Source organism: Mauremys reevesii, linkage group 2, assembly GCF_016161935.1.
Source record: "Mauremys reevesii isolate NIE-2019 linkage group 2, ASM1616193v1, whole genome shotgun sequence".
NCBI classification, from domain to species: Eukaryota; Metazoa; Chordata; order Testudines; family Geoemydidae; genus Mauremys; species Mauremys reevesii.
The window spans coordinates 65235571-65250211 of NC_052624.1; the positions used below are offsets into that span (position 1 = coordinate 65235571).

Consider the following 14641-nt stretch of genomic DNA (forward strand, 5'->3'; position numbering starts at 1 on the left):
TAAAAGTAAATTTGCAAATCCTAACAAGTAAACTTAACTACTCGTTTTAGAAAATGAATCAGAATAGCAAAATCAATGGGGTTTAGCATGTTGATCTGAAGTATTTATATTCAAAATGAAACCATCCTAGTTAGGAAATTAGCTAACAGCTACTCGGCTCTACTTAACTGCTATCTAGGCAACAGATTAGAGATTTCTATTTATTTAATCTTTTAATCTATTTCTGCCATCAGCTAAGTACAAGCTCTTTAGAAATGTCAATACCCACAAATATGATTTAATTGATCTCTTAACTCTGGCATACCATACTGTACAGTCATTATTGTCAGTTACATTAACCTCCCATATTAAAAACTTGCTGTAGTAATAAAAATGAAAGTCTGTATTTACATCTGCCTTCTAGAGAATCAAAACCCTTTACAAAAATGAATTACATCTCAGCACATTTATGGAGAAGTCCTATCCAATCTAAGCCCTGCTGATAGGTGGGAAAACCAAGGCAGCGGTTAAGATCCAAATTTTTGAGACAGTTTTCTCTAAAGCTGGGAACAAAATTCGACAGATGGGACCTGATCTTCAGAGCTGTGAACCGCCCACACTTCCAACTGAAGTCAGTCTCAAAATACAGCCCTGGGTGTCTGAAGCAGGGCATCTAAAGTAGTGCCCCTTTTAAAAATGCAGCTTTAAATCACCTAACCCATGTTTGCACTTCAAGCCTGTGGCATAGCCAAGGCCTCCCCATCAGATTTTCAAACAAACCTTGACATTCCACAACAAGAAGTTTGGGGAAGCAAAGAACGGAGAAGGTTGGTTTTATTGTAAAATGATCTCACTTTGCACTGTCTCCAGCTAAATGTAGAAGTTAAGCAAAGGCTAAGAATCTTTATCCCAGAGATGGGTCTGAGCACTCAGTGGAAGCAAGCCTACCCCAAGGATGAGCTCACTCCAATATCTGCTTCTATTCGCATGCTGCTGAGCATCTCTGGAGAAAGTCTCATGGCTGTATGGGCTTCCTCTGAATCATTCTCTCATTCTTCAGCTTTGCCATCTTCCTGCTCAAGCAGTACCACATCTCCAACCGCTGTACATGCAATCCCAGTCAATCCCTCTCAAAGCCAGGATGCCTGACTTAAAAATCAGACAAGACTTAGTATTCAGACAGTTGGCAAATGTCCCAGGACCTCATCCTGAATGTGCAATTAGATAGAAGGGTGCAGCTGATGGGTAATGGCCACTGGCCAACCAGCAGCATGTACTCCATTACTGGGAATGCAAGCACTAACCTTCTTATCCATTGATGTTATGGATGGTCATGCATTTCAAGGGCAGAGCTTTGTTATTGTCTGGGATTTCAAATATCATTAAACAATTTTAATTTTTTCATAAAAGTTTGTTTCAAAAGTTCTTTCCCTGGGACACACTGGAGTATGATACCCCAATGAATCAATTAGATTTCCTGCTACTAACAGTGGAAAACCCAATACACTGGAAGATATTTTTGCATAACAGGCATATTTTTTGCTGGTCAAACAGTCACTGCATTTGGCACAGTGGTCATTTCACACCTTTATTTTTTCCTCAGAGACCCAGCCAAGAGGATTAGGATATAATTAAAGGACTGAGGAAGGCATATTGTGAAACTAAAACCTGATAAAACAAAACCTGATTACAGATTGAAGTTGGTTTCTCTGGTAATTTTCTTCCCAAAATGGGTAGAGTCTAGCTCCCCAGCTAAAGGATCTTGAATGCCTGATTTCCACTAAAGCTGACTGAGCATCTTAATCCTGTACACACTTATGTTTCTAGAAAAGATAAGCACATAAATGACACCCAAAGTTGGGCATAAGATCTCTGGGGCCCAGGCTGCTGGAGAAGTCTGATGTGGAGGAGGCAGGGGGGAAGAGGAAGAGAAATAGCACTGAGTGGCTGCCAGCTCTGCTCCTGTTGGTGTGAAGATACGTTTTTAGAGGGGTAGTTTGAAGATACTGAGGAAAATTGGACAACCTCAGAGCTGCTGTGTCCGCAAAGAGTATTGAGTGTACAAGGTTGGCTCTGATGGGATCTACAATCTGTCTTTGTCCCCACTCCTCTTCGGGGGAAACAATTCATTCACTTGTTTCAAACAGATGAGCACTCCTGAGGCCTCCTGTAAATTACTGGAAGCAGAGAATAAAACAAGCAACTTGTTTAGGAGGTCTGACCCACAGCAGACCTGTAGCGGAGACGAAAAAAATCCAACATCACTTCTGTCTAAAGATCTGCTGATCCCTGTAACTTTCCGCTTCCTTAAGCCTGGCCAATTACTTTAAACCAAGCTCTTGAGTAAAAATCAATCCTCTGAGGCTACTAGAGGGGGAGGGAGCTTTAAATCTATTCTATCCCCAAACTGGAATTCTTCATTAACAAAGCTCAGTGACATGCCCTCCAACAAGGCAGTTACCGCAAAATTACAATGTTGTTAACTTGAAATTCTTAGCTCTTCAACTTCAACTCCTAACTGTAGATTCAGACTTTCAAACAAGCTACTAAAATGTGAATGAGTTTTAAATAGACATTTGAACTGATACTGCTGCTTTAAAGACAAGCAACTTCAGTTAAGAGTGACGTCAACTTAGCCAAATTAGTTTTGGGAAGTCAAAAATAGCCAGATATTAAACAAATGATGACATTTAGGAAATAGAAATCTCTGGTAACCCCAAAGTCCTTTTCAGACAGATGTGTTAAACCTTCATAAGGTGTCCCAGCACTTTATTTATGCATCATTTCGTCTCATGTCCACAAATAAAAATAAAGCCTTCTGATTGTGGTGCCTAGAATGAACTCTTAGAATTGTAAGGAAGGAAGCAACAGTGACACTTCAAGTTTAGAATGAAATTTGTTTGTTTTTTGCAATGTTGTTGGGGTTTTCTATGCATGCCTAACAGCACCCACACACATTTTTAGTGTCCTGGTCCATGTTTGCTGGATTTGAATTCCTAACTTGCCAGTGACAGAATTCCAGAGAAATGCAGGGCAGGCTTCTTACTTTCTGCATGAAGTATCTCTAAGGAGTTGGGGTACAATCTAAGCCAGGAGGATGATGGTGTAGGCCCTCTCCGAAGGGCTCAATCTCACATGGCCTCTTCATGTCTGGCTCAGAGGGCAGGATTTTGGCTGAAGTGCCTGAGCAATCTTATTGGTCTGAATACTCTTATGCTAGCTGTAAAGTTTAGAAACAATTTCCAAGGAAGGAAGCTTGTTTTCAGAAACAAAAGCAAAACGTATACCAAGTTTGAAAAGCCTAGAGCTAAGACTTAATACCAACATAGAACTTGAAAGTGTGGGGAAGGAAAAATTAGGGCAGAAAAGAGCATGTTTCCTAGGGTATAGCAACATTACAGAGACTATACCGGCATAGTGATGTCACTATCACTATGCTGACACAATGCCATAGTGTAAACCAGCCTGCACCAATGGAAGAGGGTTTTCCTGTCACCACTTCCCTGAACAACAGAAGCTGGATTGATGGAAGCATTTTTCCATTGACATAACTGCATCTACATTGGGCATTAGGTGAGCATACCTACAGCTTTCAGGGGTGTGGCTCTTATTACCCCCAATCAACTTTTTAAGTGTAGATCAAGCCGTAATTCTCCTTTGAATGTCTCAATGGATTACCCTCCCAATTAATCTCAAGTCATGTGACTGGCATGGTCTGCAAATGGCTGAAAAGTGGCGCTGTCAGTCCTGGTGGTGTCCACATGGCCTACAGGCACTGATACTGTACTTGCTGGATTTCTGTATTCTGGATATCACCCAAAAGAGAATTTTAATGTCATTATCCAGTATTCTAGAAGTTTTCACAACTAAAAAGGGGGAATTTCAACAGCACGCTGATGGTTATAGTGATCTCTAGTTCTCCTTGGTGCGAGCTATTGTTGGCTTTGATCTTTGTCCTCTCCTTCACCGAATGAATTGTTCAGACAGTGGGTGAATTGTTCAGACACTACTGGTTTCTCCTTAGGTTGGCATCTACTCATATATTGCTGTGGATCCAGTGTTACTAAATGGCATATATACTTAACTGCTAAACTAGATTTCTGACCTGCCATGATTCACGCTTACTACACATAGAACTCTTTATCCAGATTGTCACTTGTTAAAAACCTAGTAGCCTGTGGGACAAATATAAATTTGATAGTATCAACCAGCCATAGGACATGCCATTAAAAAGAGAATCTTTGCTAAACAACAGGATACAATCATTTTACTCTGACCATTACCTACATATGTAGTAGTCCATTTGCTCCCTTGCTAGAAGCAGTTCAGGTTTTCTATTAGCTCCTTTGTGCCATTTCCTTTCTTCCTCCAGCTTGGTTTTGTTTTTTATGATTCTCCTCACTGCTGCTCAATGTGCAGCTTCAGACTTACAAATGCAGAGCAAGCCTTTCAGGCAGCCAGCCTGGCGTGAATGAACTTTCAGAAGTTTGTCAGTCAGCATTCAACAGAAGGGCAAAGGGTTTACATTGGAATGCATGTGCTGAAGTGGGGCTACAGTAACTTACTTATTCTAGGGCTTTTATGCGTATGAGTAAGCTTTCTCGGTCAGAGTAAGATGCTTTAAAGAAGAAAATGATGGGCAATACAGAGCTGTGAGTTAATCACTTCTTCCTTACTACAGCTTTTCTTATTCTGACAATATATCACTTCTGTTCTGTATGGTAGGCAGATATGGTGCTGATTTTAATGAATGCAAACTAGGTTAAGGTAGCAAGATTTGCTAGTTTGATACATTCCAAATGTTACAAAATGTTAACTTGATCATGTTCAGGGCCCTGTATAAATAGCGTATCTATAGGTGGTGTCTACAGCCTATACAGTTTTAAATCCCAATCTTAGTGTCTACGGGCTTGGCTACACTTGAAAGTTGCAGCGCTGGTGGAGGCTTTCCAGCGCTGCAATTAGTAACCGTCCACACCTGCAAGGCACATCCAGCGCTGCAACTCCCTGGCTGCAGCGCTGGCTGTACACCTGGTCTGGTTGGGGTGTAACGATTGCAGCGCTGGTGATCCAGCGCTGCTCGACAAGTGTGGACACACACCAGCGCTGTTATTGGCCTCCAGGGTATTAACAGATATCCCAGAATGCTTTTATAAATTACTCTCTGTTTTGTTATGCAGCCTCTCTTTGTTTTGTTGTGAACTCAGAGCTCCGGAGCTCCGTTGATCCCGGAGCTGCTTATAACACAGCTCCTGTTTGCTGTGATCAATCTGTACCTGGCTGTGAACAATCAAATGAGATAATGAGGCAGGCAGGGAGTGAGTGTTTGCTTGACAGCGGGGAGTCCGTTTGGATGCAGGCTGTTTGCAAAAGAGTTAAGACTAAGGGGTAGCGAACATTTTCTGATTTTTCAAGGCAGGAAGCTAAACACACAGTGTTGGCTCCAAAAATCCACTCTCTCTCTCCCCCCGCTCCCTGTCACACTACACCACCTCCACCCCCCTCTTTTGAAAAGCACGTTGCTGCCACTTGAATGCTGGGATAGCTGCCCATAATGCATCACTCCCAACAGCGCTGCAAATGTTGCAAATGTGGCCACACACCAGCGCTGGTAGCTGTGGGTGTGGCCACACACCAGCGCTGTTCCTACACAGCTGCACGACCAGCGCTGTAACTCCCAGCACTGCAACTTTCAAGTGTAGCCAAGCCCTACGTCATTGATATATTGTGCCATTATTGCTAATAGCACAATATCCTGATACAATACAAGCATCTTGCAGCCTTTAATAGGCCAAGTGATTGATCCATAGTCTAGCCATTAACCACCCACCTGACAAGATCCATTCCCAGCAGGGCTTCAGTTTCAGAAGCTGGCTCTCTGGTGGTGATGGCTTCATTAGCGATGCAGACTCCATGTTCATTGGCTCCCATTTCTGCCCCCCAAAGCCAGGCAGGTCTGCTTAGCATAACAGCATGAGTCTTCGGCACCTGATCAATTGCAATGTATGTACACTGCATTGGGGGTGGAGAGAGAATGCTGAATGAAACTGAAAGCTAGCCATTATCTTGCTCCACTAGAGTACATTATTTTCTTATATACTGAAGTCTAGTCAAGGAGATTTTAGTAAATTATATTTCCATACCCACAAATTCTAAAACACATGGTATTTCTAGGCTTCACAATAAACGGGGGAGGGGACAGGAGAGAAGGGCTATTACAATTATCACACAATTTGTATGTCACTTGAAAAAAAAAACCACAACTAATCTTTACATTATAGAAAGAGTGAAACATTTTTATATTTCATGTTGATAGTACCAGACCTCCAAAAGATTATACATATCATGAATGACAAGCTGAGCTGCAGACAGAACTCACACAGCAGCAATACAGATACCATATCTGTCAAAACATAAGGCACACAAACCACATTTTGTAGGTAGTAATACTGTTTATAAAGATGGAATGCATATACTCATAGCTAATCTGGACCTTCACTTGGATACATTAGCTGCCTTATGAAACACTTACTCCATTGCTGCAACAAAACAGAATAAGCTAAAGGACCTCCAGAGAAAACACCAACCGTATTCATTTAAATTTGCTGGTTGTGTATATGTGGGAGAAAAGAATGTGAGAGTTTATCAGAACACAATGGTAGTGGTCACAGGAAAGTAACGTCTAGACTGATTTGCCTGAATTTAAGTTTTTGGAGTGGACCATTTAAAATTACAAATCAGAAATCTATGGATATGTTCAGATAAGAAGGGGGGGAGAGAACCCAAGAGTGCATCTTTGAAAAGCCAAGCAAGAGAATAATTCATCAGTTTTCCTTCACAAACACATTTTATTTTACTCTGTAGTTTCAATTATCAATCAGAATCATAGAGAAAGATCCATAAGTCACATTCTCTATCCATACCTCCTGCAAGATGCACATCCACAATCCATCAGCCACTGACCCCCAAGTGACCCCCCCCCCATGAAGGGAAAAGGCGAAAAACCTCAGGGCCATTGCCAAGAAAATCCCTCCTTCCTTCCCCACCCCCCCATGCCCCCAGGTCCAGCTGAACCCCGGGCGCGACTCAAGAGCCAAACCACCCTAAAAGGTTATATTATACCAGGCACATAATTGACCTATGATAAAGCCGTTATCTATATTATCCTATCCATCCATCATCTTATCCTTTATAATCTTTAATCTTAGGTCCTTCAAGTCATCTCCCTCCTCCCACTGTTTCCTAGACTGTTCCTCCCAGTGGTCCTGATGGTCCGTCTAATTTCTCTAATTTCAAGCCTGAATGACTGACAGTTTATATCCGTTCGTCCTCGTGTCCCAGTGTAGCACTGAAGCAAATGAATTCTTCTCTTTTCCCTCCTATATATCCCTATATATATAATATATAAGCATATATATCTATCCTTATCCTTCTTTTTTTTAAAAAAAAAAAAAAGCTCCTCTCCTCTCCTTTCATTTCAGAAAGGCCTTCCATTCCTCGGATCATTCTAGTGGCCCTCTTTTGGACCTGTTCTAGTTTGAATTCATCCTTTAAAACATGGAGACCAAAACTGCACACAATACTCCAAAATGAGTCTACTCCAACCCTTATATATAACGGGACTAGCCCCCCCTTATCCCTACTAGAAATACCTCGCTAATGCAACCCAACCATTAGCTTTTTTTTTTTCCACATCACACATCCCATCTCATAGTCATCTTGTCATCACCAGGACTCCCTAGGTCCCTTCTCTCTCTTCTTACTTCCAACTGCGTGCCCCCCCCATAATAAAAGTTCTTGTTGACATCCCTAAAATGCATAATAAATACACTTCACATCACTGAATTTCATTGTGTTACTAATACTCCAGTTTACAAGGTCATCTAAATCTCCCTGGAGAATATCCCGATCCTCTTCCGAATTGACAATACCCCCCAACTTGGTGTCATCCGCAAACTTTATCAGCCCACTCCTACTCTTGGTTCCCAAGTTTGAACATCTTCCTAGCATTTAAAGATGGAAATGGTCTTCCCAAACTGTAGAAAAAAAAGCCTGATTTATTCTTAGGTTATTTACACATATGGGGGGGAAGGGGAGACATTTAATAAAAAGTCAATAGGAAATAAAAAAGTGAGGGGAAATGAAGGTGAAGAAATGTTTATATTTTAGTTTTGAATGCAATTAGTACTGTGGTCACTTTTTTTTTTCCAGGAATACATTCCACAGTGTAGATCCTACTCTTGTGAAAACCTTGTATTCTAAGTCTCCCCTTACTGGTCAACATTCCTGTGTAAGGTCATCCTGGGAGGTCATCCTCCTGGAGAGAGGTGACTGGTCATCAGCTATATCAAGTGTTGCAGCAGCCTCCAGCAAGAGAGTACTGATATATTTTCCCCCATCTATGGGGAAAAAAGTCATTCACCATAGCAACACATATTGTCTCTGTACCACGTTCTGAAGTCTGAGGGTACAGCGGCATGTAGTGTACAGACACGTGCACGCCCGGTTAGCATGGGAATAAATAGCAACATAGATATTGAGGCATGCCTTAAGCAAGTAGAATGCCCTACATGCCTGAACCCTAGGGTATGTACCCCATACAGCTCTCTACATGCCCATGCAATGCCTTCAGTGTCTACACTGCTATTTTCAAGCAATGTAGTGTCTTGCTTTCTCCATTGCAGTGAAAGGCTCCAGCAGCAGGGAAGGGCTCTGTGGTAGAGACACAGCAGGGAATATCTCCAGCAGTTCCCCACTGCTGGAGTCCTTCCCTGCTACCTCCACCTGCCTGAGCCTTTCACTGCCGCATGTAGCTACACATCACAGTGGACACAGCCTGTCTTTCACTGTGGCATGTAGCTACACATGTAGTGCCTGTACTCTACATGACGATGCCAGTGTGGACAAGGCAAGTTACTGCCAATCAAAAGGTGGTGTTACAGGGTTTTCTTGGTAGCTTCTCAATTAACTTGTTTAGAAAATAAAGATTAGACACTGGGTGGTAGCTTTTAGGTCTCTGCCCTTGAGCAATTATTTATTTTTGTACTGGTTGGCCCATAATATGTTTTAGGATGACTGGTAGCTTCCCTCATCAGAAGTGTGACATTGTTAGTAGAGGTCCCAGGCATTCTCTACTCTCACCAACCAGAAAGAGCCTGGATCAGACACATGCAGTGACCCTCACTGTTCTCAATGCTTCCACAACTACTAGTTGTGCAAATGGGCTAACCTGTTGGGAGTTAAGCATTGTGATTCTGGTCCTGCTCTATTTTGTTCTTCTTGGTGGCCTATGAAGACAGGCAGATGATTTCCTCTGTAAAATAAGAACTTCTTAAAGCAGGAGATGCCGTGCTTTGAAGTTATGTGAAGGCTGCCTGGGTTTAGAAAACTACAGTCTGCAGAAGTACTGCAGGGCATGACTCTGCAGCCTCTGACAAAGGAGAGAGAGGCTCCCCTTGCATCCCTTTTCACAGTTGTATAGGTTCCAGTATCAGTTGTTCCTGCCACAGATTCTCTAGTTTTATTCCTTCCTGCTTCATGGGCCACAGGTTGTCTCAGAACTATAACAATCTGTGGGATTGTGATGCATGGCTAGAAAGGGTTAAACATCCTGCAAAATAAATAACCCTCAAAAGACAGGTGGAGAAATAATGTTTGTGTTTTTGTGTATATACATAACATATGAGTAGGGTCACAATGTAATCAACAGTCCCTGTCTAGGCTGTATACTGATAATTCAGAGGCCAAAAAAACATCCTATCATTTAAATGAATAGTAAATACGGGATATCTTGGTATTCATCTCTCTTTGAAATGTACTGTGAATGGTGGAGGAACAAGCAAATGGCCTTATGTTAATTTGTATAGCTAAGTACTGGTGATGGACCTCCTTCAAAGTCATCTTAATTATCTTTTGTTTCCCGAGGAAACTCCAACTTGTCAAAAGACATGAAATTGTATAAAAGATCACTGGGTCCTGATTCTGTCATCACGAGAAGTTTGAATCGCAAGACTGAGGTCCCAGTTATGCTGGTACGCCCTGAATGTGAGATTTGGACATTGGTCTAAACCTATGAACTATTTCTGAAACAGCTACAAAGCTCACCATCTCTGTTATGAATCTGAACCTCAATGAATTGAACTCATGTCTGTATGTATACTGATCTTTTAACCATTCTTTCTCTCTCTCTTGCTCTTTTAAATAAATTTTAGTTTAGTTAATAAGAATTGGCTGTAGTGTGTATTTGGGTAAGATCTGGAATATTCAATAACTTGGGAGGTGCCACCAGACGCCTCATCATTTTTCTGGGAGGTAATGTATACAATCTTTTGGGATTGGTAGAACTTTTTCTTTTATATGATGAAATAAGATTTTCAGAAATCATCATATTGACTTAGGTACCTTGATGGAGGCCTGAGGCTGGATCGCTTTAAGGGAACTGTGGTGTTTGGACTTCTGAGTAACCAGTGAGATAATATAGAAGCTGTTTTATGCTGGCTTGGCAAATCTAAGTATTGGAATATCCACCAGCTTTATGGGGATTGTCTGCCTCATTCTTTGCAGTCCATCCTAATTGAGTGACCACAGCTGGCTCCCCACTAGGACCCCAGTCACAGGGATCAAAGGGGGAAACCTTCAGTGCTAGAGAGTGTCAATAGTTGTATGGAAGAGGGAACTCATGTGCGTGGTTGCCAATGTGAAGCTTTGATTTTTGCCTTGCACAAACAGATGCAGTCACCCCACCATCTGCAGCATTCCCTTGTATTTCCCTATACTTAGGAAAGGAAATATTGAATATTGAAGATACCAAGGTAAAGTTAGCTTGTCTAAACAAACACTTAGTTTGCAGCAAGCTGGGAGTGCATGGCAAGTTCACATTAGTGTCCATTTGGAGCTACCTGATGGGCACTAACAGTTCCATAGTGAAAAGAACAGGAGTACTTGTGGCACCTTAGAGACTAACAAATTTATTTCAGCATGAGCTTTCGTAAGCTACAGCTCACTTCTTCGGATGCATAGAATGGACTCCATATATGTTCCATAGTGCATTTTGATGTACTTTTGCTTTAAAGTTACTCACACACCAGCCTGCCATGAAGTCTTCATTTAGATAAGCCCTTCTTTATCTCAACTTCTAAATGTCTTTTGTAGGGATAAAAAAAAAATCTCCCATTTACTGGACTTTAGCATCTTCTTTCAGACACTAAGAAGGTATGGTGTTCCATACCATGAGTACATTCCATTCTTGTTAAGTACACAACTTGGGTTAACATAAAAGGGAGTTGTGCCCATCAGAACAGAATTACAGCTGGGCTAACATATTTAAACTTGGCTCTTTTTTTTGAGCTGTGTGGCAATAGATCAGGATTTCTACAAATGTGTTTTGTATTTAAATATTTTGTGCAAACATTGCAGGCTATAGAATGCTCATGAACTGTTTGCTGCAAATATTCAATATTCACTCTCAATTAACTAGACTGGTCACCTAAGTGATATGGTATTATTTCTGTTCCCTGACTGGATGATCATAACTTCTATGTTTAGGCATTCATCGTGTTTAATTTATTGAGGGCTTTGATTTTCTTGGGGAGAGGATGGGAGCACTTAGAGAGAGGTAGATGGAGACAGCTAGGTCTAGGGAGTTTTAAACTTTTCCCTTTTCCACAAAAGCATCATGTTCTGATTACGTACACTTAAACCCCACCCCATATGTCAGAAATGCCTGGGGTTCCCTCCCAAATCTGAGGATGTATGGAAAATAAAAACTACTGGAAACCAGACCGATTGCTGCTCATTGAGGTAGCGTTCATTGTTACATTCACATAGTAGTAGCAGTTAAAGCACATTCCTTCCACTCTTGTTGCAAGGATGCAGTACATTCTACAAGCAATGCATCTGCTGAGCTGTGAAAACACCTGCAGGCATCTCTGTTTTAATCTCTCAATTCTGAAAAGGTCTCATTCCATAACAGAGAATTCATTGAGCACAGTGGGAGCTAATAAAGTAGCAAACCAATAAAATGATGCCATTTCATTCTATACCAATTTTCTTTTCTTTTTTTTCATATTCTCTGAATTGCCTACATGCATTGAAGACAGCCTGTATTTTTACACAGAAATTCTGTACAATTTCAGCTTCTATATTTTAATCCAAGTTAAAATAACTTTTTTGTGCTTGCATAATTTGCTTGGATTTCAACTAGGGCTGTCGATTAATCGCAATTAACTCGTGATTAACTCAAAAAATTAATCACAATTAAAAAATAATCCCAATTAATTGCAATTTTAATCGCATTGTTAAACAATAGAATACCAACTGAAATGTATTAAATAGTTTGGATGTTTTTCTACATTTTCATATCTATTGTATTCTGTATTGTAACTGAAATCAAATAGTTGCACTGTAAAAATATAAACAAAAGAAATAGTACTTTTCAATTCACCTCATACAAATACTGTAGTGCAATCTCTGTTGTGAAAGTACAACTTACAAATGTAAAACTTCAGGAATAAGTGGACTTGCAGGCTCTAAAATTTTACATTGTTGTTTTTGAACGCAGTTTTTTGTATATAATTCTACATTTGTAAGTTCAACTTTCATGATAAAGAGATTGCACTACATACTTGTATTAGGTTAATTGAAAATACTGTTTCTTGGTTTTTTACAGTGCAAATACTTGTAATAAAAAATAAAAAAGAGCACTGTACACTTTGTATTCTGGGTTGTAATTGAAAATATATTTGAAGATGTAAAAAACATCCAAAAATATTTAATTTTTTTCAATCGTCAGATTAATTTTTTTCTGTCCAGAACATAAAAAAAGAAGAGGGTGTTCTTAAAATGGCCTGAATTAGCTTTTCTTCCCCTGTATTGGTGGGAAGAAGGTAACAGTAGTAGAAAAATGGGGTGAGATGGGCAGGAAGAAAGAAAGCTGGGTTTCTAGTCATGCTGGCTGCTCTAAAAAAGCTAACACTTCATGACAGGAGCAGCATTGCAGGAACTTATTTCCTTATACTTTCCCTCCTGATTCTCCAAACTAGCCTGGGTGTGTGGCCTCTCTCCCAGTCACTGGTGCCATCTCCTGGAATATTTGATGTTTTTTCTTAAAGCCCCAGCTCCTGGAGCCATGTGCTTGTGAGAACCTCAGCTTCCATTTTAAAACAGAGCACATTTCTGGTCCTCTTGATTAAAGCTTAACAGCGTGAACTCTACAGCCTCAGAAACCAGAACACAAATAACAAAAAAAACCCACCACGACTGAAGCTAATTGTGATTTGAGGGAGTGGGGTGCTGAGCCATGGAGGGGCTGCCTCATGATTTTTGAATGAGGTTGGCCTTATTGTCATTGTATGCACCATTCATAGAAAACTGGCACATAAGTCACTATAATGTAGCTAAAACGACAAATGTTGATCACTGAATCTGATGAGCACATCTAGCTAAAATTTTAACTACAGCACGCTATCATTTTACTCAAATCTGAGGCATCCTACAAGTGATAGCAACATAAAGTCTCAAATTTTTGTAACTAGCATTTTTAATTTTAGAATTGTGGCCATGATCACTTAAATACTTCTAAAAATTCAGCCTAGAATGACAAAAAGCTGCATGTGTGCTCACAGCACTGCCATACCCTCACTTCTCACTGCTGCTGCCTGAAACAGGAAGAGTTGAGGGGAAAAATGGGGCAGCAAGGTACAAGAAAGCACCAGAGATTTTGCATGAAATTCCCCCCACCCCACCACCACCCACACTAAAGAGAATCAGGCAGCCTGGTTCTTCTGTTTCACTTTTAGCATAAAGGAAAAAATTGATGACAGATCTAAATATAGTACAAAGCTTTCCAATAAGATGGGGGAATGAAGACAAGCACAAGATTCTCTTATATTAATGAAAAGCAACTATTGTGCTGTTCCTATTGTACTTGGTCAGCAGGAGTCTGATTCCTAGCACTGCTAGCCAAGCTAGTATTTCATAGTGGCCAAGTCAGAATTTGTCCATGGTTGTCGAAGACCGTGGTGATGGGATGTTTTAGAAAAGGGTATTCTCTGAAGAAAACCTATAGATTCTAGGATACAAGTAGAAGAGATCACACCAACTACCCAGGCGCACACTTTCATTTTTGGATAACTCATAGTAGTTTTTGGTTTGCTCACTTCTGCTATAAGGCAAGTAGCATAACTCGGTAAGAACTTTACCTTCTATAAAAGGCCTAATAGGCTTAGCACTATATATATATATATATATATATATATATATATACACACACACACACACACACACACATATATATACAGAGAGAGAGAGAGAGAGAAAACTATATTATATATAAACAAACATTGGCGCAAAAGACCAATACTGTATATTGTTCCTACTTTCAGATTTCAAGCAGCAATCAGTAACACATGGAAGATTTTGTACATACAGCTAGGGATGAGTTAAGATGCATTGTCCATAGCTCTTCCACTTGAAAAGACCAATGATGACAGGATTGCAGTTTAGTCAAAGGCAAACTTTAGAGGGTGGAAAGAACTGAACTATTTACTTGCAGTTCATTGTAGAATTACACCCTTGGTTTTGTCAGGGCATTTGAGGCATTGGAAATACTAAATAAATATTAGTAGAGCAATTTTCAAATAAACAAAATACCACAAAGTGCACT

General features: G+C 40.4%; 1 protein-coding gene across 4 annotated transcripts in view; it reads right to left on the reverse strand.

Annotated features, from left to right (window-relative positions):
• Window positions 1-14641, reverse strand: part of SCRN1 (secernin 1) — a 57822-nt gene that overhangs the window by 23401 nt on the left and 19780 nt on the right. For all 4 annotated transcript variants that reach the window (XR_005595052.1, XR_005595051.1, XR_005595050.1 and 1 more), the window contains exon 3: window positions 5810-5991. Coding sequence is in view for 1 of the 4 variants with exons in the window: in XM_039527347.1 (XP_039383281.1) it covers window positions 5810-5991 (182 nt within the window). In the remaining 3 variants the exon portion in view is untranslated. The remainder of the gene's footprint in view (window positions 1-5809; window positions 5992-14641) is intronic.